This window comes from Podarcis melisellensis, assembly GCF_964234715.1.
Source record: "Podarcis melisellensis genome assembly, chromosome: 2".
Classification (NCBI taxonomy): Eukaryota; Metazoa; Chordata; class Lepidosauria; order Squamata; family Lacertidae; genus Podarcis; species Podarcis melisellensis.
The window spans coordinates 60,013,260-60,039,726 of NC_138529.1; the positions used below are offsets into that span (position 1 = coordinate 60,013,260).

Here is a 26,467-nt window from a genome sequence, read left to right on the forward strand (position 1 = left end):
CCCGGAGCCTGTGAGCCGAGGCGATGTGGGCCGGGCCTAAGCGCTGCCTGTGCCGTCGTTGCTGCCGCTGCTGCCTCCGCCGCCGCCATGATGCTTGTTTGCTTTCAATGAGTGTGAGAAGGAGGCGGAGGAGGAAGAGAAGGAGGAGGAGAAGGAGGAGGCGGGGGGAGCCCGTTCTCCCGTCCGGCCCGCGGCAGGAAACAAAGAGCCAGGCAGAGGCAGCGCAGAGACGGGGATGCTGCAGCTACAGGTACGGGGGCGGCGGCCGCGCCGAGGGAAAAGGCGGCGGCGAGGAGGAGGAAGAGGGAGCGGGGGTCGAGGCGGCTCTTCCTCAACCGCCCCCCCAACCCGTCGAATGAATCTATGGGGCGGGGGTGGCGGCAGCGGCGACCACGGCCTGAGGAAAGCAGGTTTCTGACGGGAGGGGGCGGTTAGAAGTGCCCCGGGTAATCATAATGGGGGCGCGCGGGGGGGGGGGGAACCGAAGGATTATTTTGGTGGGAGGCGCGGAGAGCGGCGGCGGCGCATTCGAGGTCCTGTGGGACGCGGAGAGAGATGGCTGACTTTCCGGGGTGGGTGGGGGGGTCGAGGAGATGTTTGTGGGTCGGTTTGTCGGGGGTGGGTCGTGTTGACAAGGTTAACGGGGGGGGCTGCTGACCAGAGAGGGGGAGGAGCGGGGGTTGTTTTGGGGTCCTGTGAGGTTTGGGGGGTGGTTGGTCGGTGTTACTATTTTTATAATAATCCAGCCGGGGAGGGGAAGGGGAACGCGGCTCCTCTTCGGGGAAGGGGCGCGGAGGGAGACGGGCGATATAAATACGAAGCGGGGTCTCCGGGCCCTGCGCCTCCGGAGTGCGTGAAATGCGTGGCTGGACGAGGACGGGGCGGGTGGGTGGTGGTGGTTGGCCGAGGGCTTTTGAAGGGAGCGTGTTGTGCGGGGGGGGGCCGCCGGGGTAGCAAATAAAACTGCTTGTGTACGAGGCGGGTGAGGCGAGCGGCCTATTGCGCTGAAGGTGGTGTAGAGAGTAGTGGCGGCGGCGTTTTGAAACAAAACAAAACAAAAATTACTGGCGTGTGTGGTGGTGCTTTGGAGCTGGCACAGTTGATTTGGAGGGCATTATTGCTCTTCAGAAAACAAAAGGAGCCCTGTTGGGGTTGGCAGGGAGGAGGAGTTCTCCCGAGGAGAAAAAAGTTTTTGGTCTGGGAAAGTAGAGACGGGGGTTGGTGTTTTGCACTTGGAAGGGGCGGCTGAGCCTTCCTGGAAGCTGTGGGAAGGTTCTGGAGGAAGTGACGTGCTCAGTGCCTGTTGACAAGAGCTGTGGGGTTGTGGGGGTAAAGGGGGGGCAGGGCTCATTTGCTTGAAGTGTCTAATAAGTGGGTTAGAATTCTGGTTTGTGGGGTTGGCGTGGCTCTATACAAATGCACCAAACTGCTATTTTTATTTTTATTTTTGCACTTAAAAGCAACTAAGATAAAAGTACAGGTGTAGTGGGACTGAAGCTGGTTTAATAAAAACTGAAAGTGTAAACACTTCTGGAAATAAGCAGGAAGAAAGGGAAGCTTGCATTGCACAGCTGTTTTTCTTCTCCACACCTCCACAACCTCTTAAAATTAATTTAAATAGAACTGGCAGGTGTAAATTTAAAAACGATAGATCCATATTTGCCGTGGATAAATAAGCCTGGTTCTTGGGAACAAAACCTGCACTTTGGGATAAATTTAAGCTTGGTTGCATTACCCTAGTAGCTGAAAGGGCTAGCTTGCAATAAGGAGGCCACAATAGACAGCCTGTGTCTGAAATAGAAAGGAAAGAGCTTTAGCAGGAATGATTGACAGCTGTGCTGTCCAATGTAATGAGCTGGGGGCAGGAATACTGTTTATATGCAGGTAGGTTGGCTGGGCCTCAGTCTGTAGAACACACACATATACAGTGGTACCTCAGTTTACGAACTGTTTGGTTTACGAACTCTGCAAAACCGGAAGTAGTGTTCTGGTTTGTAAACTTTACCTCGGTTTACGAACAGAAGCTGAACAGTGGAAGGGCACCAGCGGTGGGAGGCCTCATTAGCGAAAGCACACTTCGGTTTAAGAATGGATTCGGTTTAAGAACAGACTTCCGGAAAGGGTTAAGTTAGTAAACCGAGGTACCACTGTAGGGGTAAACAGGATTAGAATGCAGATCTCTTGGGGTTACCTACAACAGCAAGTTTGTTCTATATGTTTTTGTGTAGATGGGGTAACTAATGAAGTGCTGCTTTAGGCCGCTAAGAAAGCAAAACGTCAGCAGGCTGTTCCTTATAAGGGTGAGATTCTAAGGGGTAGTATACAATTGTGAATTTGATCCAAAATATATGGTAGGAAATATATTTTTATGTACAGGTTGCTTTTGAGTTCTGTGTTTTTAGTGGTAGATTTTTATGTTGAATTTTACTTTTGTATTGGTGAAGGGACATAACCCAAAAGTAAAAAATAAAACGATAATTAAAAAATGTAACAACACTGTTTTGGCTAACCTTCATCTTTTACTAGTTGAATGATCTGGGAGGTTTTAAAATTTATTTAAGGTGAGTTTTTTTTCTCGTTAAGCCTTTTAAATATCTGTAGTAAAAGACAAGGATTTTTAGGAAAACCTCATAATTTTTCACTATAACTTAAGATAGATAATGGAAATTCCATTATTCTCATATTCTAAAATAGTAAAGATCTAACATTTATATGATTATGTTGTTGAGGTTTCCTGCAGAGATTTTTGAATTGTGCTGTATAAGCAGTTGGGGATTTCTACAGTGTCTGGCATGTCTCAGGGTTATTTTCTTATCTGGATTTTACCATATTGGTAACAGAGACTTAAAATTCAAAAGGATTAAGGAATATTTATGGTAATTATTTGGTATGAATGTGAAGGTTGGCAAGTGTTGACTGGTAATTGTATTGTCTCTTGCATTTCTTTTCATCCTAGAGCAGGTCCCGTAATTGGGGATTTGTCAACATTTCCACTGGGGTAATTTTACAGAATTATCCACCCTGCGTTCTTCCTGCTGGTTCATCTGGACTCTGGAGTGTGCTGCTAGGAATGAAGTCTTCTCTGGGGGTTTATTCACAGTATTGCTGAAATGGAACCATTCACATATGGATTAATGCTTTATTCACTTTTCACTTGAAGCACTTGGATCAGTTCATTTTTCTTTATAAGGGAGATTGCCCTGTGTCATTTTGTAATGAAATCCTAAGTGTAGTCTTGACAAGTTCAGGCTATTTGTGTTTCAGTAATTAAGGAAGAACTTAAATATAAAAATAAATGAAACCACAGTACTGCATGGGCAGGTAATTATTTTTGGTAATGTATATCTTTAGATGTACATATTGGCTTGTGTGGATTAATAAGGTGTATTTTTAGTAAGTATGTTGTAATGCTAGCCCATGCATTTCTCAAATTAGTTTTAAAAACCCACCCAGTGTATGACAGCTTTATTTTAAGAAAGAAGTTGCATTCTTTTGATAGAAAAATGGTCCACCAAAATCCTGTTCTTTGGGTATGGTATATTAAATCTGGCTATTTTGGTATGGAATTTCGATGCAGATTAGTTAAATAACTTGCATCTTAATTTCTGTATAACCCTATGCAGACATTCAAATTGTACATATAATGCATATCTCCATTGAACTCTGCTTGTAGGCAAGAGTTGCATCAACTGTGTAAATGTTAGGCGTGAGTGGGACTGGGGAGTGGAGATTCTTCCATGTATGGCATTTGAACATTGGTATTTGGCTAAGGTGGCAAAAGCGTATATGGATTAGCTACCAAAAATTACAAGCCTGCACTTTTAAAAAGCTTGTACAAGGGACAGTGGAACATGAATGGAGCACTCCTTCCCTTCTTTGCCAGTCCTTCTTATGAGTTAAAGGCAGGCTAGTGAAACATATTGCAAGCTAGAAGTGAGCATGCTACCTCCTCTGCATTCATTCTTGGTTTCTATGATGAGTGTGCGGGAAGAGGTGAAGTGGACTTAGTACTGGGATGAAGTGATCCATTCCTCTACAGCTATCCTGCATGGTTACTGTGCCAAACATGCAGGAAGGGGCCACATCTCCCATGCATAGATGCTTAGTAGGCTTGTGGCATTGTCACAGATTGCCCTGTCACTTTGCCACCAGCATGTACATAAAACACAAAAGCTCAGAATCCATCTGCTGCTAGCCCACTGTGATAACATGTAGGACATGCAGCATTGTGCTTCACTTCCCATGCATCCAGTATAGAACTGACGCATGCTGGGGATTGCTTTGTCCCTTTGCTACCAGTGTGCTGTGCTTCTACAATAAAGGTGTGGGAGATTTGATTGTTAATTTGTCTTGCAGAAGTGCAGCAGGAAGCATTACTTCTTCCTTCCACCACCAGCTTTCTTGGTTTCTGTGCTGGATGCAGGGGAGGAAGCTTCACCTCCTACACACCAAATATTGAAATGCAGTGGTCTGCCAGAGGAAGGATGAAGCGCTTCATGTCCCAGACAAGGAAAGAGGGGGGCTTACTCTCCTCCCCACCCACTATAGAAATGCAATGAGCTGCTGCATGGAATGGGGGAAGGGGGGAGCAAACAGGTTCTCTCCCTTTTGGCCAGTTCATTCACTCCCCTGTGATAAATTCCTTATCACATATGACAACTGGGCAATGAGTTAAAAACAAGGCTATACTAGGTTTACCGTATTTGGTAACTAGCAATTTATCTTACAAAGCTATGAAACTAGTTAACACTGAAGCATTTGAGATGTGCATATGTGTGTTAACATTTAAACATGTCATTTTTCACTTGTGGCAACATTCTAATCTGTACCTAAAATACTTCATGGAACCCTGTTACCTACTTCACACTGAGGTGTGGTGCTAAGAGAAATACTTCAAATGCTCATTAGCAGTGTAGTAGTAAGGTCTTTTTAATATTTTCACATTTTAACTAGTCAATGAAATTTCACTTAACATACAAACGCCTTTTTTACATGTTGTTGTTGTTTAGTCGTGTCCAACTCTTCGTGACCCCATGGACCAGAGCACGTCAGGCACTTCTGTCTTCCACTGCCTCCCGCAGTTTGGTCAGACTCATGTTTGTAGCTCCGAGAACATGTTTTTACATATAGTTACCCTTAAAGCTGAGTAGCCTCTGTGTTAGACAAACCTGTTGTCAGTGCACATATAGTTTAAACTGATTGCTAAGCAGCATTAATTATCCCCCAAAGTCTGTAGCTTAAAAATAAATTTGTGAAGTATAGCCTTGATACATCATGTCCCATGTTTTATTCCCAAAAAAGGACCACTGGTGGTGTATCTGAGAACTGATGGTGTCTCTAAGAATTAACTGACGCTGACCTGTCTAAACATAACCTCTGTTTTAGAAGTAGCATGTTAGTTTTGTAAAAACATGTCCTGTTTCATAATTTTTGGGCACATTGTGTTGTGCATTGAAAATCAGATTCCTGTAAGCTTCCCCTAAAATGTGAGGGTTAAAACAAGAACCATGTCAGAATGATATGATCTCTGTACTAATCAGTACAGTTGCATTCAAGTATTTGAGCTAAAAAACTGAAATAGAAGGTGGAGTTCTGTGATTCTTTCATTGAGTGTTTTCCCTGTTTGTTAGGGTAGTAAGGGATGCAGGATCAATATAGTGTAAGGTCATGCAGGTGTTATCTGTGACAGGGTGAAAATTGAGCCTTACTATGTTTATGCAGCATAGGAATTATTTGCCCCTTAGTAAATGGCTAAGTGCAAAGTTCTGTATAATTCATGGCATCAAACCAACAGTCGACAAGGCAGAAGGTAAAAGATCCTAAGTTATGTGAATGTCTCTGAACCTCAAAAAAGGAGAGAGCCTTTAACTCAGCCAAACCAGAATAAATCATGACCACACAAAGCTAATAACTGAAAGGCTTTGTATGCATCTTGGATTTGTCCAGGTTATACCATCACAAAGGGCTGGAAGGTAGTGTGCAGGATGGGAACCCTCTGCTATTTTACTGCAATCTTCTGTAGCAGACTGTGAAGATTAACAGTCTGTTGGTATTAGTGAGGGGGGATTTCCTTCTGTGCAAAGTGGTTTTCCTGTTATAGTGGTCAGCTCTTAAAGTTGTTGAAATCCCCCACCCCCTAATCTTTGACCTAAAATATGCATAGTGGTCCTTGTAGGGTTCCAGCACTAGAAGCTGTAAGTCTGAGCTTACATGTGCTCTGAAGGGACAAGAGCATGCAGAAGCCGCCATTGTGCTTGGCTGCATTTCCACAAGGTAAGAAAGCAGCACAGGACTGTGGTGGCTGCCATTTGCAGGTAAATAGTGACCTGAGCAGTGAGAGTTAATAGGCAAGTGTGTTGGGCTGTCATCTGTTTACCCAACTTGCACAGTTTCTATATTCCCCAGGTAAGTAGCACATTATTTAGGTAATCTATATTGTATTGTCATAATATCTGCAGAAAAATTGCAATGTCTTTATTATGGCAAGTATGTTATGCCAACATGGACTTTGAAAATTAAAGTTACATTCCTCATGTGAAGAGGCTGTTACAGGATACAGTCATAAAAGTGTGTTGTAAATTGACACTTCCAAATATGTAAGAAACCAAAGCTAAAGAGGAAGTAAAATTAGGTCCAAGGGCTTCTGGTAGCGTAATTACAATGAAAAACGTCTAGATGTTTAGACTATTAAGCTAAATGATGCTAAGTTCTTGATTTTTTGTATAGAGTACATACAAATGTTCATGCATATTCCTTCCTGTCTAGATCTACTGTGTATACTAAATACTAGAAGTAATACCCCCCCACACACACATTGTTTGGGGCTTAAACTACTTTTAGATAAATTATGGTTGGAAGAATGAACAGTATGTTGTAGTTTTCTACTGTGATAGACAGGCTGAACATGACCCATATTGTGCATGCTTGTGATAAAAGTGTGTACCATTGAATTAAAATCCGTATCTTACTCTGTGCAATGATACCTTTCACAGTATGAGGTGGGGATTAATGTCTCTTTGCTTACTTGTAATTTGGATGAGTAACATAGTAGTTTACCCATGAGGCTCATGTTCGAAATGTTTTCACTGCTGAGTAGTATTCATTGGATACTGCTTATAGCTTGCTACAGTTTTTTCTTTCAAAGTTAAGATGGTTTTGAGTTTATAGGGAATGCAGATTTAAGATTCATTCCCTATGCATTTTGAGTGAATACTCATATTTAAAAAGCGAGCAGCAATGTCTTACTCTGCCAAGTTCCCTCAGATAACCATGCATCCTTACAGTTACAGAGTTCATTTCTGCTTATGCATTACAATTTTCAGACAAGGGAGGGAATATGCAGTGCCAGCATGAGTAGCTAGTAACATGCTTATTTCCCAGTATTATTACACAGAAGGTCATCAACTAAGAACAGTTGAGGAAAAAGCCTTTGAGATGGGCAATCACAGGATGATGATGATAATATAGCCTAAAAGGAAGGAAACACTGTTTTTGCAGTGTTCGTTTCAGTATGACTAGTGCAGTGATGATTCTTCTTTTGGAATATTGTTCAGTTTCTTCATTTTTAAGAAGGATGGATTTCAATTAATGATTTCAAAGGAGAGCAGTCTGAAAGATCTGAACAGAATGTTTTGTGTTTGGATGAATAAGGTAAGGGAATGCAGTTGAACCCTGTAATATGCTGCAGATGTGTTAGCAGTGATAGGTCATGACTGATCCATAAAAATCCAGACTTTGTCCCATTACCTTTCTCATTGTGCACACGGTGGTTATGTGTTTTGTCTTAGCTTCAGCTTCAAACTTATGCTTGTGACTGTAAATTAGTCTTCCACCCATAAAATCCATGTCCCCTTCCTTTTCAGTGTCCTAGCAAGTTGTCAAGCTGAAAATGACAGAAAAGGAACTTCACATTTCTTACTGAAACCACCTGCTCTTACTTACCATGGACCATCTTGGACTTCCCCCTTTCCTATCCCACTTGCCTGCATCCCGCTCATTAATCCTGTTGCCTTTTTCACATTTCTATGAACCACTTCATTTGTGCTGTATCTACTGCTAAGGCCTATGCCTGTGCTGTGGTAATCTTTTATCACTGATGCATCCTTCTCCTTGGAGATGCAATGTCAGTGTGTGTTTAGTTGGATTGTAGGGTTCATTACATTTAACTCTACTTTGTATCTGATTAAATAACTGAAAATGAGACCAAAAAAATGAAGAACTTTGCACCAGCCATAGTGTGTTTTGCTTCTTTTGGAACTAGCTCTGCATAGAGCTTCATCTTTCACAGTTTGAAAATGTGGGAGGCAGTGACCTTGACTTTCAGGTACTTGAGTGTCTCCTTGCATCTCTTTAAAAAACAACAACACCAAGCCTAACTTGCTTCACCAAAATATTGAAGTACTGTCAAGTGCTTTAGGGGTTGTCAATAGCAGGTGTTACAGATTTTCTGTCTTGATAAGTTAAAACAATGCAAATAAGCTTTTAAGTCTTCCAGTTTTTAGCTTATTTGCTACAATTCCTTTTACCAAAAATAGGAACGTTAGCCTAACTGGATTTCCTCTTCTTTTTCTTAATCTGTTTTGCAGCTCTCCTAGTGGTCAGCCATATGTGGCTTCCAATGTGGATTTGACTGGGAGTACTGCAAATCTGATGGCAGGGAGTGCAAAATCCAGAGCAGCGTGAAATTTCCTTATTTTCCTGGCACATTCTTACCGGTAAATATTGTGTAAATTTAGCAGCCTTAAAATAGTCAACTGATAGGGAATTAGACTTCAAGGGGGAAACTCTTGCTTGTTTGATGTTATGCACCACACTATACTTAATAAGTGTACAATAGCCATTGAGATGCTAGGTTTTTGCAAATTAACAAGAATGATGAATATGCATAAATCCAGATGCTCTTCTTTCTTATTCAGTTCCAGTATAAGTTAAAATATGGTAATTATGCAAAACATACTTAATAGCATTCGTTCTGGACTAAGTGTTGAATTGATAGGTTTTCCAGTATTGTTATCATGTGAGATTTTGTTTTTGCAGGGAGCTTTTGACTCTTACAGTTCATAGAAAGAAACAGATAAGAGGGGTACTTTGTAGGAGCACCTGGGAATCCATGAAAACCTAATGGATATTAAGCATTAGGCATGTCTGTCCCAATCAGTTGACACCTATTTTTCAAAACTGATGATAGTTGGAGGTTTGCTGAGCTGTTTTGAATGAACTTGCATTTGCAAGGCTGGCTTTATTGCATATGCTTGTTTTGGTTAGATTAGATTGTAGTCTGTAGCTACAACGTGGAATCTTGAACTCTGTAATCTAAAATGTGACTTCTGCTGATTCAATATTTTTAAACAAAAGATCTTTTAAAAAAATACTATGAGTTCTTTACAGGCATATTTATTCCTAGAGTTGAAAGGATTTTTCTTCAGAAACATGGTCTGGCAGGGTTGAATTCTGGACTCTTGGTTCACACAAACAGTGATTTATTGGAGGGGGGAACAGCGCAGCAGAAGGGGGGGGAGATGGGGTTAGAGAAGGAGTGATGACATCATCCTCTGGAGTGCCAGGGTGACAAGACAGTTTCTTTTTGCTCTGGCAAATGAACAAGGCTTTCAAATATTTTTTAAAAATTGGGATTTCTGCTTCATCTTAGTAATTTAAACGGTAGAACTTATTTGAAGTACTGTTTACATTTATAACTAAACACTAATGAGTGCATTCAGATGACTGAAGACCTTTTCTTAAAGTTCACTTTGTTTAGGAAGTTTAAAACGTATGCAGTCAGAAGTAAGCACCAGTAAGTTCAGTGAAGCTTACTTCCAGGAAACCATGCATAGGGCTGCAGTCATGTTACAAAAAAGTTTAGTCCTTATGGTGCCACAGGACTCCTTGAAAGACCAGACTTTCTTTTTTTTATTAGTAAAATTTATTTACAGTCAGAACTTGCATCTTCTGATTTTTTTTCCTTTGAGGAAGAAAGCTATGAGGGGTGCAGTATGATAGCAGCAAAAACTTCTTAAACAACCTGTCAGGTCTAGAACAGACAAATAGCAATTGTTTTTTTGTAATGCAGAAATTAAAACTATTGCTATGCAAATGCAGGCAGGTAAATAAGGCTGGTAAATAAACAGACAATTTTATTGTGTTTGAGAGATCTCTGAGGATTAAAAATTCTCTTCATTAATAACCCAAAGTTTTAAAGATCAGCAGATTGCAGAAGTTGTTTACTACAGGCCTGCTTTGACTATTCAGCTATGACAGGAATTGGCTATCCATGACATATAGTCATGATAAAGTGAAGCTTACTGCACACTTGGGGGCCAGAGGCGATGTAAAGTTTACTGGTCGCCAACTTTCTCTGAACGTTCCTTACGTTTTGTAAATGATTGTATATAGCCACCCAATAGGTTAAGAAATGAAATAAATGGAGAAAAGGGATTGCTTTAAGCCAGGAAATGAGCTTTCTTGGCTACCTATCTAATTAATAGAAAAATTCTGGCTACCTGCCCAATTAATAGACTAGTCCTCTATAGTGCCTGTAAAGTTCCAGTCTACAAAAATGACAGGTATTGCATTTTTTATACACACAACTTGTTTATATGCATATAACCTTATTTATAAATGTCCCTATTGTCTTCAGGAGAATTGGTTGAAATACATTAGTCCTTTTTAATCATACTTGCAGGATGCATACAGGCTTATGGTGTTTGGTGTACAAAGAACAAGGGAAATTTTTCTCTGTTGCCTTGCCTGCTCCCACAGGATAGCAAGTATCTAGTTCAACCCACTTTCTTGTCACAGAATATTGGTTTATGGGCTGTGTGAAATGTCTGTCACTACTTCTGTTTTAGTAGCTAATAGGGACTTTAAAAGCCAAAAGTGAAGTCTGAAATGCACTCCTTTCTCTTTGGTTTTCCCTAGCTCCTGGGGCTGAAGAAATGGAAAATAGAGCTTCATTGTACATTCATAGATAGATTTTCAGCATTATTCAGCTCCCAAGGGAGGGGCATACAACAGTTATGTCACTTTACCTACTAATTTAATTTTGCTTGTATTAGGCAAAACCTGCATCTGAACTGGGTGATGCTGTTCCAACCCCTGTTGGAATGGGACAGTGTGAGAGAACTGTGGGAACTACCAAAAGAGATGCCTAAACTTGAAAAAAGGCACAAATAAATTTTCTTACTCATATTTCACTATCACATTGCTTAATCTTTAACTCTTAGTAGTGTATTCTGGCAGTAAACATGTATGGTAAATTGAACAGTAAAATCTTTTTTAAATGGTTGTGTGTTAAGATTTAGCTATGTACCAAATTGGTTGCAGTCTTAGGCACAAGTGCACATGCTTACAACTCACTGAAGCAATGGATTACAGCCTGTCAGACTCCATTCCAGTTAAATCAACCAGAATGGTCTATATTCTCTTTTCATCTTTTTTTTTTTAACTGCTTGCATCAGTTTTGTTAAATTTTTGCTTGCTTCGGTTTTAGGGAGCTTTCTAATAATGCCAGTATTGTGTGGTATTTTGGCACTGCATTTATAAAATTAATCTTAAAATATGTGACCCTCACCCAGCTAACGTGTATCCAAGCATGGATTGCTGATTGATTTGACCGGAATGGCATCTGCACAAATTGCACAAAAGCCTGCTTCTTTGTAGGAAAATTGTCCAAATCCAGCACAGTGTAAGATGCCTGCAGAAATGGGTATATCTATCTCTCAGTGTGTGCGTACACATGCAAATGCTATGTCTGTCATGGAGGCCCAATGGTTGTGTGGCTAGAGCTACTGGTAATGCAGTGGCTCACAAGCGATAGTATCTCTGAAATTTTCCAGTGTAGTCCAAAGCTTCTGGAGGACATCGGATTGGCAAATTGCATACACGTTCCTAGCTACTATGACGAGAGGGACGTTTTTCAATCTAGGCCCAATTGAAATGTGTGAAAGGGCAATAGTGTTTTAACAAGTCCACATTCCATCTCCTGTGTCTTGCCTTCTCTTGCCCTGGGCTGGCCTTCATTATGAGGTGAATTCCATGTCCCGAATCTTACCTGTTGAATGCTAAAATACTACAGTTTTGGACTGTGGTACTAACACTCAGGTTTCTAGGCGGTGTACCTTAATTTTGATACAGTGGTACCTCCAGTTGTGCACGGGATCTGTTCTGGAGCTCCGGTCAGATCCCGAGGTGTGTGTATCCGGAGGTGCCGCTTCTGTGCATGCACATGATGCAGTTTACTGCTTCTGCGCATGCATGCTGCGCATAGAGCGCTTCTGCGCATGCGTGCGCGAAGAAAACCCGGAAAAATACTTCCGGATTTGCCGTCCACATATCCTGAAGGATACGTAACCGGAGGTGAACGTATTTTCATGAGTGACAAGTTTGTATGAAGTCTAGTTAAGGATGGAATTTTCAAAAGGTAATTACTTTTATAGAAGCAAGTCTTTGGGGGCTTGTGTCACTAGGAAATTGCCTTTTTAGGTAATGGCTAATATTATCCATCAAATAGTAATAGTATATTGTTAAAGGTTTTTGTGATTGCTTGCCCATCTAAAAATACGATGCTCTAGGAAAGATGTAGCAAGATGTTTGATGCATTCTGAATTAAAATGGTTTAAATTATGAGCTGAAATCTGAGGTTGGTAATACAGTGGTACCTCGGTTTAAGAGCAGCCCTGTTTACAAACTGTTTTTACGAACTCCGCAAAACCGGAAGTAGTGTCCCAGTTTGTGAACTTTAGCTCAGTCTAAGAACAGAAGCCGAATGGTGGAAGGGCACTGGCGGCAGGAGGCCTCATTAAGGAAAGCGTGCCTCGGTTTAAGAACAGACTTCCGGAACGGATTAAGTTCATAAACCGAGGTACCACTGTACCTGTGTTAAGGTAAATTAAAGGAAAAGCCAATCGGAGGTCACTCTGTCAGAGCTGTTTTCCTTGCCAAACATTTCAGTAGTTCACTTCTATTTCTGTGATGTGATCAGTTTTTTTATGTTTCCATTTAAAAGTGTGGTATGTGAAAATACTTTTCTAGTTTAAAGGTACTTTAAGAACAACAACAGAAAAACACATGAACTTGAAGATATTTCACATTTGCATTGTTAGCTATCCATTTTCTGCTGCTTTCTGACTCCAAAGTGAATATTAATGACATAGTTGTATATTCTTATTCTGACAGTGCACAACAAATATCCCTATTCTATAAAGGAACCAATTTACATTAAACAGAAAAAAATTAGGAAAAAGCTGTCTCTGAAATGCACAAATATGAACTGTTGCTCAGAACCTTATTGCAGTAGTGAAATGTCTTTAGTACCTGTTTGTAGCAGAAACATTTCTAAAAATCTAATCCATTAATAAAATGTTAGTGGGGAAAGCAAAACTTTGGTTATGGGGTAAAGTAAAAATATATAAGTAAAAATTAATTAGCAAGGAGCAGTCAGTGTTCATCTTAATGTTTTAATAGATATTTTAGGGTAATTAAATAAAGGTTACATCAGCATATGGAAACTTATCAGCCTGGTTTTCAGAATGTATGAAACAAAGGTGCTAATGCCTTGTGAAGATTAATATATGCTATGTATGTATCATGAATGATGTAAGAAAATTGTTAATAACCCTCCTACACATTTGACAGTTTCATTAAAAAAACTCTGGGGTCAGTTAGATCCTAGTCATATTCAAATAACTCCAGTCATTATGAAAACACTAATTAGCACATTGCTGCATCAACATAAAACACTGTAGGTACTTTCTTGCCGTTTAGTTACTTTATTCATATCTTTGTATGTTTTTTAGTTGAATGAACAAACATAGCAGTAAGATATTAGGAGTCTGCAAGATCCCATAGGAATTAACATTCAGATTCATTCTTGATCCTAATGACAACCCCAGTGATCCTTTGGAAGGAAGGGTGGGATATAAATAAAATAAACCAATTAAATAATCAATCCCTGGATAGTTGTACCTCTATACTTACAAACAATAGTCGTAAGTATAGATTATTTCATACTTGTAACACCACATTTGGTAATTGTAAAGCTTTTTTAAAAAACAAAAACTTAATTTGGATCCACTTGACCCTAATCTCAGATTAGTAACCTGTTGTTTTTTCTTCTTCATGTGGAATGGTAAATACCATGTGTGCCCTTTCTGATGAAAATTACCCAGCTGTTGTCCTAACCATAAAGTATAGTGAGCCAGCCTCAGGCAACAGATTTTGGAAGCAGTAGACCTGTTTTTGAATGACTGTTTTTGAAAATATTTTAAAAAGTTGTTCAAGAGTTCTCAGAAACCTCTCTAGAATGTACATGCTCAATGCCTTTCTCTTGAGTTGCTTCTCCAGAAACAGAGAGGCTAGCAGGAGTGACTTCTTGGTGGACTCAACAGGAGAGAAGATAGTGACTTGGTCCTTTCATCTCAAGTGCTGAAATGGCTAGAGAAAACAATTTGCAACCTGACAAATTTTCCAGTTCTGTAGACGGTTTTAAACTGAAAGGAAATAGTGCTACCTGTTAAGTTTTGTCAAGGCCACCCATGCTTTCATTTGTTGCTATGTTAGGTGAGCTCCCTCCTTTACTTTGCATGAGGCAGTGGCAAATTTGGCAGGAAAGTAAGTAGTTTCCACTTACAATTGCTGACCCTATTTCTGGGTAGAGGGGGGAAAGAATATGAATGCCAATGGAAAGCTCCCCAAGCAAGAAAATGGAGCTGGGCAGTTTTTACACGTAGAACTCTTTAACACTGTGATGCAGAGTGTGTTAATGGAATGAATAGAAATCTATATATGCAATATCAGAAATAAATGGTAGCCAGCTAAATTGTTATTTTAGAGGCTGTTGAGTTTTTAAAATATTGTGGTGTACCCTCAGTACTTGAGAGGAGTTCTTCTGTTATGAAACAAACCTTGTAACATTGCTTAGGAAACCATTTTTATTAACACCCCTTAAGCCAGTGGTGGCAAACCTTTTAGAGACTGAGTGCCCAAACTGCAAAAACCGAAACCCACTTATTTATCATCTCCCTCCCTCTTCCCCCCTCGTGCCAGGCGCGCTCCCCGGTGAGCTGGCTGGCGAGCTCTTGGGCTACTGCAGTGGGGAGGACGGAGCAACCCTGAGACCAGGTGAGCAGCGGCGGCCAGGAGGATAGGGATACCCCACCCCAGCCAGCCAGCCCAACAGCCAAGCCCGCCCGCCTGCTCTCCACCCGTGATCCCAGCGTGGTCTTCCCCATCTTCCTCCCTCTCTCCAGCAATGTCGCCATGGCAGAGGGGTGAGGTTGGGTTGGGCCAGGCGTGCAGAGAGACGGCAGGCGCAGGTGCCCTCCTTGCCCAAGTAGGTCAGTGAGAGCTCTGGGTGCCCACTCTGGTGCATGTGCCATAGATTTGCCACTGCTGCCTTAAGCTATGGAGTGCATAAGGGCTCAGGATCCAGACCTGGATGCTTTAATGGTATATAGTGTGTGTGAGGAGGATGGAGTCTCCATTTTGCTTCCAAGCTGAAGATAATAATGCAGATTTGCTGTTGGAGGCAATGACTATTGATGTTTACACAGTACTTTTAAAAATATTTTTATATTTGTTATAAAACTTTCCTCTAATAGATCTCAGTTCCTTCTACTTTGTATTACAATTGTTCATGCTTCATAGGGGCCGTTGAGACTTGTTCTCCTGTACTCAAGGCCAGGAATGTTTGTGTGTGTGACCTGAGGAAAAGATATGGCAGACATTTTCCCTTCTTAAGTCAAGCTGGGAGCGCTTTGTTGAGATTGACCACAAGTGCTATTCCTCTGCACAAAGGAGTTTACACCTCAAATTCTCTCCCTTCTTCCACTTGCATAGCAACAGAAATAATCAAGCATTGGGGAATCCTGTTTATCAGAAAACTTAGTGCCTATGGGGTTAGCTGATGAAATGCCAAGCAGTGGCAGTATAATGGATCAGAATAGGTGGATCAGAATAATCCAAACTCTGTTTTTCTTTTTAATGATTCAGGAAAGTACTTCCAATTAGCATGTATTAAATGTCACTGGCAGATTAGACATTGTGCAGAATGTAGCAACGTACTGTTCACATTCAGGGACTGCTCAAACCATGGTTTGGAGGATTGGGAATAAGTAGCAGTGAACCTTGGGCTCATGCAGGGGTGGGGAACCTTTTCAGCCTGAGTGCCTCGTTCCTTCATGCTTAATGCTAGTAGTGTTTGGGGACAGGAGCAAAATGGGTGTGACAAAATTGGGTGGCGCAACAGGTGCAACTCTAGTCTTGGAACAGTAGGCTACAGTCCAGCCATGCAAAGTTCAGGAGGTTTTGCAGTTACTCATATCAAGCCAACTTTATTTTTTTTAAAGCACACTTAAGTGACTTGAGTTTTTTACAAGCCATCAAATGTATGGATGTTATGACATTAGCATAGGAGTGAGGTTGCCGCTTTTTCTTGTTTGGAAGTACAGTGGTACCTCGGTTTACAAACTTAATCCGTTCCGGAAGTTCGTTATGAAACTGAGGCATGCTTTCCCTAATGAGGCCTCTCACCGCCAGTGCCTTTCTATCATTCAGCTTCCGTTCTTAGACCAAGGTAAAATTCACAACTTGGACACTACTTCCGGTTTTGCAGAGTTTGTAAACCAGATAGTTTGTAAACAGGGCTGTTCTTAAACCGAGATACCACTGTAATAGTAATTATTGCCTTCATCAATGATTGGCATTATTCTAGTATTCTAGTCTCTAAGAAGGAAGGTGCTTCTTTTAAGAATTTTGTTTTGGCAATGTATCCTGGAACCACATGTTGTTCTGTTATTTCTGACAGGAATGCCCAAAGAGAAGTACGATCCACCTGACCCACGGAGGATGTACACAATTATGTCCTCAGAGGAAGCAGCCAATGGAAAAAAGTCACACTGGGCGGAGTTGGAAATAAGTGGTAAGTGGAGACTTATTGGATTCACGAGAGTAGCATGGCAAATAGTCTGGTTTTGTGTTTTTTTTTTAAAAAAGGATTTTACTTAGTTTTATTAAATGTTTCAGCACAACAATGTGGTTTAAAATCTAAAACATGTTAATTTTTAAAGTTTCAGTATCGTAATTAAATTTGTCACCCTTTGTCAAACACAGTGTGAAAGCCTCTTTTGCTTTGTAAAAGACTGAATCTGTGCAAAAAATCTAGCTTTTAAAAACATCCCCAAACTGCAGTCCACTACACACTTACCTAGAAGTAAGTCTTATTGAACTTGTTGACACTTACTTCTGAGTAGACATGCAGAGGATTGCATTGTAAATTGCTGAAATACTTGTGGAAATGAATGCTGTAAGTTAAATAGATGAAGAATTCTTTCTCTCTTCTGTTTTGAGTTTACTTCCAATCTGGATCCTGCCCACAATGTCTTCTGAATCTTCCTGTCTACGTGCTTGCTGACAAGCAAAAAAATAAATCTGAAAGCTTGATGACTGAGAACTTCACTTTGCAGAAACTACATTCTCTTGAGCAACTTTTATTTTAATGGTTGTGGATATGGTAATGCTTCGTATCAGTTTACCCAATACTAGGCTGAATAGTTTGTTATTTCCTGATTCCCTTTTTCAAATAGTGGTATGTTTTTTGTCTTCCCAATTCCAGCCTCTCATAAGGTCAGAATTTTGCATACTTAAGTTCTTTAAGAGCTTTCAGGTATATGCCATCCAGACCAAGGTTTTTACTGGTAAATCTCTTATTCTCTCTTTTTTTATTTTACGTGTAGATTTAAAAGACCTTCACATTTTGTCCTGGAGGCATTTCAGTTCTTTAAAACTGATCCTCGTGTGTGTGTGTGTGTTAAAAAAAGAAAATTTCCTCTTTACAGGCAACTTACCATTAATATATATGTTGAATTTGATAGCACCGTGTTCACTGTTTTCCAATTGATTCAACAAAACTCCCATTTCTCAGCCAATTGTGGATACCTCTTTCCATTCAAGTCCAAGGTCTCTTCCCTCCTAGTCAATTCCATGTTCAAGGACAGCCATCTATTACATCTAGACATGTTATGTGTTGCAATTTTGAATGTAGTCCATGTGAGGGTAATTGTAGCCATTGGTTATTACACTTTCTCCTTTATCTGATTTCATTCTCCATCACTTTTGGTCAGGGGAGGGACATTGCATCAGTGCTGCAATCAAATTCATATTTACATAATGTGACTTATGATCTATTCTGCTTTTTGACATTCTAATTAACACTACCCCAACAAGGCCTTCCTTGTTCTTTCTGTATATAAAAGGATACCTATATCTCAATGATTGTCATCTTCCTAACAGATTCCCTTAATGTTGCAACAGCAACATTCTGTTTTAGTACTATGCACCCAGGTTTTTCTCCCCCTGCCTTTGCTTAAAAGCCTCTAGCATTAGAATATAAAAGGCTATATATAGATACATTTCCAAAACTCCTTTTTGTATGCAGTTTCTCCTACAATTCCTTTTTGTCTCTTAAAATCACTGTTATTTTTGTCCTGATAATTTCTAAGCTCTCTATACCCCCTAGTTTAGCCACCTGAGAGTTCCTAAAAGGTGAATCATCCTGAGCCAGATGTCCACCAGCTCCTGTTGTTTTCCCCTCAGAAATCAGTTTAAAAGCTTTGCAACCTTTTTGATGTTAAGAATCAGCCATTTACCCCTGATCTTTAGTTTCTGATTAGAAACATAATAAATGATATATGCTGATTTACTATGCTTTGGCAATTAGCCTATTAGTCAAGTATTCTGTAGGTACTGGTGTAAAGATCTATAAATCTCAAAGGCAGCAAGTTGTCCATACATGTAGGTATTTTATTCTGGTATGAATGAGTTCAGTGATATTTATTGAACTCAGTACAGAGGTTGTTCTATCAAAATGTAATGCCAGATCCTTAAAAAAAAAAAGATTCTGGAAACTAGGATTTTAAAAAAAAGAATCTGATTCTGTTGGGAGATTTCTTAGCATTTCGAAATATGTATCTTTCTCTTTTGCAGATGAATTAGTACCTATTGTCTAGATCAGGGGTTCCCAAATGGTGGTGATGCACAAACTTTACTCAAGTGGTCAGCAGCAAGTCTGTAAATACAATTAAATATCATAGAGTATCTAATATAACACATTACAGTTGCTACAACATGCAGAAAAATCATAAAGTGGTCCATCAAGACCCTCAACGATTTTCAAGTGATCTGGGGGGGGGGGGAGGAGTTTGGGAACTTGTTGATCCTGCTTCCCTTATCTCTGATTTCTGCTTTATTATGAAGAAGCATTTGATCACTTTTGAAGCACAAAAGCCTTGAATTCCCATTTCCATACTGCATCACAAAACTAAACAAAAACGGTGGCAAGTTAAATTTTTGGGCATATATTTGAAATGTATCCGTTGAAATACGTTTTAAAATAAAAGACAAATGAGTTGGTGTTTTGGTGGTTGAATTGAAAAGTACCTAACACAAAAAGGGGAAGGAGATAATTGCAGAAACTGTTTTGCTGTTTTGATTCATTTGCAGAAGTACTTTCACAAATGCAAGACGAGACAGAAAATGTTTGCCTCTTGTCTTTCAGGGAAAGTAAGAAGCCTAAGTTCATCCTTGTGGTCACTGACCCACTTAACAGCTTTGCATCTCAGTGACAACTCCTTATCCCGTATTCCTTCAGACATTGCCAAGCTTCACAATCTGGTATATTTGGACCTGTCATCTAATAAAATCCGCAGTTTACCAGCAGAGCTCGGAAACATGGTGTCACTCAGGTAAACAAAATGCATCTGTGAGGCCAGTATGATGTTACTTCAGGTTTCTGTATGCGTTTTGTATTGCAGTTTATTATTATTATTATTATTAGTAGTAGTAGTAGTAGTAGTAGTATAGTATTTATTATTATTAAGCAGAAAGCTATCCCACTTTAGCTGCTTCTTGGCTGATTTATTTCCAATTTGTATTGCAATCTTTCTGCCTTCTGGTGCTTGGGGAGGGCTGAAATATATTGGTGTTCGCTTCTGAACCTGCTCCAAATTTTGGGAGTATATTGCCCAGCTATTCAGAAAGAGGTTAAAGTTCCATTTTAGGCTCTTAGCTTGCTTTATGGGTGCTCGGTTAAGAAGTCCATTTGAACCTAGATGACTGGTTTCAAACTCCAAAGTTTTTCTAAAAGTATTTGTCCTTTATGGGAATAAACAGCTGTTCATATTTTTGTTGCTTATTTGAAGTGTTACATTTCCTAAATACCAAATTTGCCATCCTGAGTTGTCTCTTCATGAAATTCTGTGTTCCCCTGAAAAAAATGATAAATCTACTTACTTTAATGGTTCTTTTTCCTGCTGGCTTATTGGTAATCCCCATGGCAAGGTTAAAACATTTCTAAACAAGGATAAAAGCAGCATCCACCTTGATATTCAATGCAATACATAAAGCAGTGGTATCTTAATTGGTCATAATAAGTACAGTCACATAAATTTCAAAAAGCCTACTATTTTAATTTGTGTGTCATTATTGTGAGGCGTTCTCAAAGTTGCTACTAGCAGCTTTCTGAAACTGTTCCGTTATGTGTTTCCATATCATTCTTGCATGCATCTGGTATTGGAAGAAGGTGCCAGTGCTGGGCAGTCCAGCTTTTCATACTAAGTGGTCTGCCAGGGTACTTTGACACATGGGCCACACACTGCCTTGTAACGTGGGAGGTGGGAAGTGGGGCCAAAATTTGACCACCACCAGCTCAGCCCTTGCGCTGCCTTCCCCAAACTGGCTAACAAAGGTGCTGGGCTTTGGGAAGGAGGTGTAAGGGTCCTAGAGCCCTCCCACCACCTTCCGAAAGCTGGGAAAGCACTAATTAGGCTTTGAGAAGGAGGATGGAGGATGGAAGACCCTGTCAGAGTCTTCATGCCTCCTTTCCAAAGCCCAGCATCTTGCTTACCCAGCTTTGGGAAGGCAGGTGCAAGAGGACTGCAGCTGGGAGCATCAAAATGTTGCTGAGGGCCACCAAAAAAGGCCTCGGTGAGTGTGTTGTTGGTTTTTTTATATAATAATATTTTATTAAGTTTTACAAAAAGTTAACAACCGACAAAAATCACAAAAAACAACAAACATCAGAAATACAAACAAAAAAACAAAAAAGGAAAACATAAAAAAAGAAAATTTTGGCATTAAAAAAAAACTCTTTCAAATTAATAACCTTCAAGACCTTATTTTCCTTACTTCCACCCGCCTTCCTTTCTTGTATTCCACTTTAAGAATTAGTTCAGCAAGATCATTCATTATTCCTTTTCATCCTTTATCCCTCCCTTTATACTCTTATTTATCTTAATCACTAGAACCCCTTCATTTCATTTTTAATGCCCTCAGCTCGGTGAGTGTGTTGGATTGCCTTGTGCCAGTGTATTCTTCATTTTGCTGCAAGGAGATATCTGGCAGTCTACTAAATGTTTCCACTGCATGAAATGCTGAATGAATGGTGAGGAGAAGAGAGGATCAAAGAAGGAAGAAAAGTCTTGTTCCACCTCACCCTCCTCTCGCCCACCTTGTCTCTCGCCTCCTGTTCCTATGCCTTCTTCACATTGGGGGGAAAGAGAAAATTATTGTGGGGGTGGGGGAATTGTGTTCAGTGGAGGAGCACTTCAGGGTGTGTGTCTACAGAGGACCAAGCAAACCCTCAGTTATTAGTTCGGGGCCAAGGTAGTTGAAAGTGCCTAGCTGATCTAGGCTCCTAATCCAGTCCCTGAGAGGATGGCACAAGGGCAAAGGTGTCCTCTAGATGCTGCTGGACTCCAGCTTCCAACAGCCCTGGTCATTATTCTTGTTGCTAGGAACTCAACAACATCTGAAGGGTACCACACTAGGGAATAGGACATCTGTGTGCTTCGAAAGGCTGAGGACTGGATATATTTCTTGGGGGCATGAAGGAACGTTCATCCGTAGTACTCTCCCTTTTGTGCTTACTTAGCTAAGCAATTTTTAAAAGAAGGTAGAGAGTCTCTGCAGTTAGCAGAAGCCTCTGATCCTACCTAATAGCCCTGTTTTCAAATGGTCGTAGGAGGTGATTAAGACTAATAAAATATGAGTTGGAGTCCTTTCATAGATGTTCTTAATGAGCAAAGCTACCCGCTTTCACTTTTATCTCTTTTTCAAGAGTTGGGTTGCTGACTGCCTGGTAAACAATCTTCTCTTACCTAGCAGGTTTTCTTAAAAAAAACACCAAAAAAACCTCAATAGTATATCAGAAGGCTAAAACTATAAAATAGCTCAACTTTCTAGCTGCTTGTGATGAAAAGAAGCTCAGGAAATTGTGATTTCAGTGAGCTGAGCAATGAATTAAGGCGGGGGGGGGGGAGTGGTAAAGAGCCCCAGTAGCTTTCTTATAGTTAGCATAGTTCTTATAGTAACCACCTTACATTATTTTGTTTAGTAATTTTGACTGTAGGAGTACTTTCTGCATGGTTTTACTTCATTAATGGTTTAACAAGTTTATGTTTAGAAGATGTGCAAGTCAGTTTGCTTTAATTTATCATTGTCTTTAACTACTGCAAAATCAATAATCTTTGCTGTTCAGTTTTCCATTGCTTTTGAAATGTGCTATGTTAGCACAGTTTCTCTTTTGTAGTGAAACTATTTTCATTTAAAACAATTAACTGTATATATCTTACTACTTTTGTCTTCATGTGACTTGCTAATAGGGAACTCCATTTAAATAACAACCTGTTACGAGTCCTACCATTTGAGCTGGGAAAACTCTTTCAGTTACAGACGTTGGGTTTGAAAGGTATGAATTTTAACTATTTCCCCCATGCTCTTTGTTTTCAATTTTCAGTTGATCTCATTCCTCAGCCAGCCATCACTTTCAAGCTGATATTTTAAGAAATAAAATTACTACCTAAACTAGAAATGGCATACTAAGATTCAGGCACTTTGAAATTATGATTTTTACAAATTTCTCTAAACTGCTTTGTTTTGAAAAACATTTTCCACCTTTATAAGAAGTTGAGTTAATTTTACTGTTTCTTCTTGCCTGTACAACCTTAGAGGCCATATTAGTGTGTGTGTGTGTGTGTGTGTGTGTGTGTGTGTGTGTGGTTCTTTCTCTCTTCTCTCCTCCCCCCGCCCCCACCACCACTCCAGTTTGGTGATATTTCCATAGAGTGAGAGTCTGAGATTTTCAGAAAAAAACAGTTTCCTGAGCTAGACACTTTAAAAATAAAAACCTCATGATGTTCTTGAGGTCTCATTTTCTCACCCTCTTCCCCAAACACTTCTACAGGAAACCCACTTACACAGGATATACTGAATCTCTATCAAGAACCAGATGGAACAAGAAGGCTACTGAATTATTTGCTTGATAACCTGGCAGGTACTGCAAAAAGAAGTAAGTAGTGACTTCCTAGAACACTTCCTTGTGGCATGTAGAATAAATATCATTATCTCATTATTATTATCATTATTTTATTTTGTCTTCTGCAAATAGTTTCAACAGAACAGCCACCTCCCAGATCTTGGATTATGTTGCAAGAACCAGATCGAACAAGACCAACAGGTAGAACTGAATAAATCTGTGCTTTCTCTCCAGTCAGTGAAATTTTGTATTACAGTCATACCTCGGGTTGAATATGCTTCATGTTGAGCATGTTCGAGTTGTGCTCTGCGGCAACCCGGAAGTAACGGAGCGCATTACTCCCGGGTTTCGCCGCTCGCGCATGCGCAGACGCTCAAAATGACGTCATGCGCAGAAGCGGTGAAAAGCGGCATCTCTAGTTACATTTGCTTCTGGATGCGAACGGATCCCATTCGCATCCCAAGGTACCACTATACCTTGCCTGTGCATCTTCTTTCCATTTCACTTTATTTTTTATAGCAAGTAGTATAGACATTTTAAGGGGGAAGTCATATATGTTTAGAAGTTGAAACATCTTGCGTTTCTCATTCTTTTGAAAATATTCTAAATACTACATTATTAATATGGCAGAAATATACTTTTTTTTTAAAGGCATTTTCCCATATGTATATATATATCCATTGTACTGTTTGGAAATCTGTAAAGCTGTCTGAATAAAAACCACCACACCAAAACTGAGTGCTGTCCAAACGATGGCACAGCCATTCATGGCATCTTTAGAAGCAAATTATTAAAGAACATAAGTGGATGTTAAAATCAGAATTAAGTGTGGCCTCAAACCACGTAGATCCATTTCGTCATAATGGCAACCCAATCCTATATATCATGTTTGCTCACCAGTTAAGTGCTGAGTTTTGTGTGGCTTATGTCCTGATACATGTGCATAGGATTGTAGCTTAGTTACGAAACAAAGCTTCAATTGATTTAGACCTGAAATTCAATAAGGGCTCCTAAGTAGTTTAAGGGTTACCCTCATCTTGGAAAAAGTTATTTATATAATCTGGCTTTATGCTGACTACGGTAACAGCTATTGACCTTGTAGGGGAAGTTTTGTGCTTCATTCCAACACAGATTGAACCAGTACATTATATTGCATTGTCTGCCTATTTGGTGAATGGTGGAACTACCAACCTAGTTTCTAGAGAGAGAAAATCTAAATAATGCTGCATTATTACAGGTCAGCTGCTCAAATATATCTTGGAGCTAAAGTAAGCAAAGCCTAAAGCTGATCAACTTATTTAAAGGGAAAGTGAAAAATGTATGTTTAAAACAGACAATTTCTCTGTCTAAGTAAAACTCTTATATTGCAGCCCTGTTTTCTGTCATGTGTTACAATGTCCTCTGTGATAAATATGCTACTCGGCAGCTATATGGCTACTGCCCATCATGGGCATTGAACTGGGAATACAGAAAAAAGGCTATTATGCAGGAAATCTTAAGCTGTAATGCAGACATCATAAGTCTTCAGGTGAGAAATGACTTTGTTCTTTTTTGTTTATGTATGCATCCATTTTAAAACGTTTTTAACTTAAGCAGTTTTCTTCCTACATATAAGATGTGAATCATTACAAGACCCCTATAATATCCTCTTAAGCCTGCTCTGAGAACTATTTGGATGAAATTCCAATAATACAGTAAAATGAATAGGGGACTAGTAAAGGATGCCTATGAAGCTTAAATATTTGTTGTTGTCTTTACTCCCCACCCACCCAGTGAGAGTCGCTTCCTGATTTATCATCCCTGTGTCGAGATTCATTTGCTCTCCCATCTGTTAGAAGGCTGGGTTACGTGGCTGCAGATGACGTGCCAAACCAACAGATGCAGTGAAAAGAGTTGCAGAGCTTTTCTGCCAGGGATTACACGGGCCTTGAAGCAGAAAACAGGAATTAGGGTCAACCCTGCTGGCCAATAGACATTTCACCAAGCCAGGGAAATTCTGTTCTGTTTATTAAAGATCATAGCCTGTCCTGTCTTTAAGAGCTTGAGGTGGGCAACAATCGATCAAAAATGTATATAAAATATGTAAATTGCTGTTAAAATGGGTCACAACTCTGTCCAGGTATTTTCCCCTTTCCTCCCTTCTGTATGTTCCCCTCCTTCCATTGTCTTTTCCTCCCTTCCATTGTTACTTAAAATATGCAGTTTCTTGCATTCTGACCTGGTTGTTTTTCCTAGTGTTGTGGACATACTTCTGTCTCTGAACTAGCCTAGTGTGTATCTTCTGTTCGGATTACCTTTTCTGAAGGACTCTGCTACACACTATTTTTATTGCGTGTAGCAGAGTGTAACAAAGAATTTTGTGCATAGCAGAGAATTTTGGTGTTTAATATATTTGTACTGTAGTGTTCCCTGGAAGCTGCTGGTTGCTGCATCTGAATTTGTGGAAGGGTTTCTACTAATTGCAGGTTCTCTAGCTGTTGAAGATAGTTGCATGTGGATGCCTTATATTTTTGCTCCTTGAGTTCTTAAAGCTGCCCATTTTGGTCACAGAAAAACTCAGTATTGCTACTAGTATTAAGTAATTGCAAGATTGTTTTTACAGTTGTTAATGTACTCTGAAGGGACGCAGGTGGTAAAGTAAAGGTAAAGGGACCCCTGACCATTCCGGGGATTCAAACCGCCAACCTTCAGATTGGCAAATCCTAGGCTCTGTGGTTTAACCCACAGCGCCACCCGTGTGAGTTCCCGTTGCTCGGTCCCTGCTCCTGCCAACCTAGCAGTTTGAAAGCACGTCAGAATGCAAGTAGATAAATAGGTACCGCTCCAGCGGGAAGGTAAACAGCATTTCCGTGCGCTGCTCTGGTTCGCCAGAAGCGGCTTAGTCATGCTGGCCACCTGACCTGGAAGCTGTACGCCGGCTCCCTCGACCAATAAAGCGAGATGAGCGCCGCAACCCCAGAGTTGGCCATGACTGGAGCTAATGGTCAGGGGTCCCTTTACCTTTGCCTTAATGTACTCTGAATTCTTTAATACAATTGTTAGGGTTCACTTAATGTTTGACTCAAGATGATGATTTTGTGGAAATGAGTTCAGTGACCATGGCATCTGATTTTCTGTGGGCTCCAGATTTAATAGCTTGGCAGGGATAAAGTTTAATTGGGA

General features: G+C 40.2%; 1 protein-coding gene across 3 annotated transcripts in view; it reads left to right on the plus strand.

The window, feature by feature from the left end:
• Positions 1 to 51: 51 nt before the first annotated feature.
• CNOT6 (CCR4-NOT transcription complex subunit 6) overlaps positions 52 to 26,467 on the plus strand; it is a 36,697-nt gene continuing 10,281 nt past the window's right edge. Inside the window, exons 1-8 of one of the 3 annotated variants that reach the window (XM_081900628.1) lie at positions 52 to 250; positions 8,586 to 8,714; positions 16,802 to 16,915; positions 19,550 to 19,736; positions 22,653 to 22,738; positions 23,234 to 23,338; positions 23,438 to 23,506; positions 24,676 to 24,833. In XM_081900628.1, the coding sequence (XP_081756754.1) occupies positions 16,804 to 16,915; positions 19,550 to 19,736; positions 22,653 to 22,738; positions 23,234 to 23,338; positions 23,438 to 23,506; positions 24,676 to 24,833 (717 nt within the window). In that variant the 5' untranslated portion in view covers positions 52 to 250; positions 8,586 to 8,714; positions 16,802 to 16,803. Of the gene's footprint in view, positions 251 to 8,585; positions 8,715 to 16,801; positions 16,916 to 19,549; positions 19,737 to 22,652; positions 22,739 to 23,233; positions 23,339 to 23,437; positions 23,507 to 24,675; positions 24,834 to 26,467 lie in introns of those variants that run through there. The other 2 variants (XM_081900627.1, XM_081900626.1) reach the window with 2 other exon arrangements.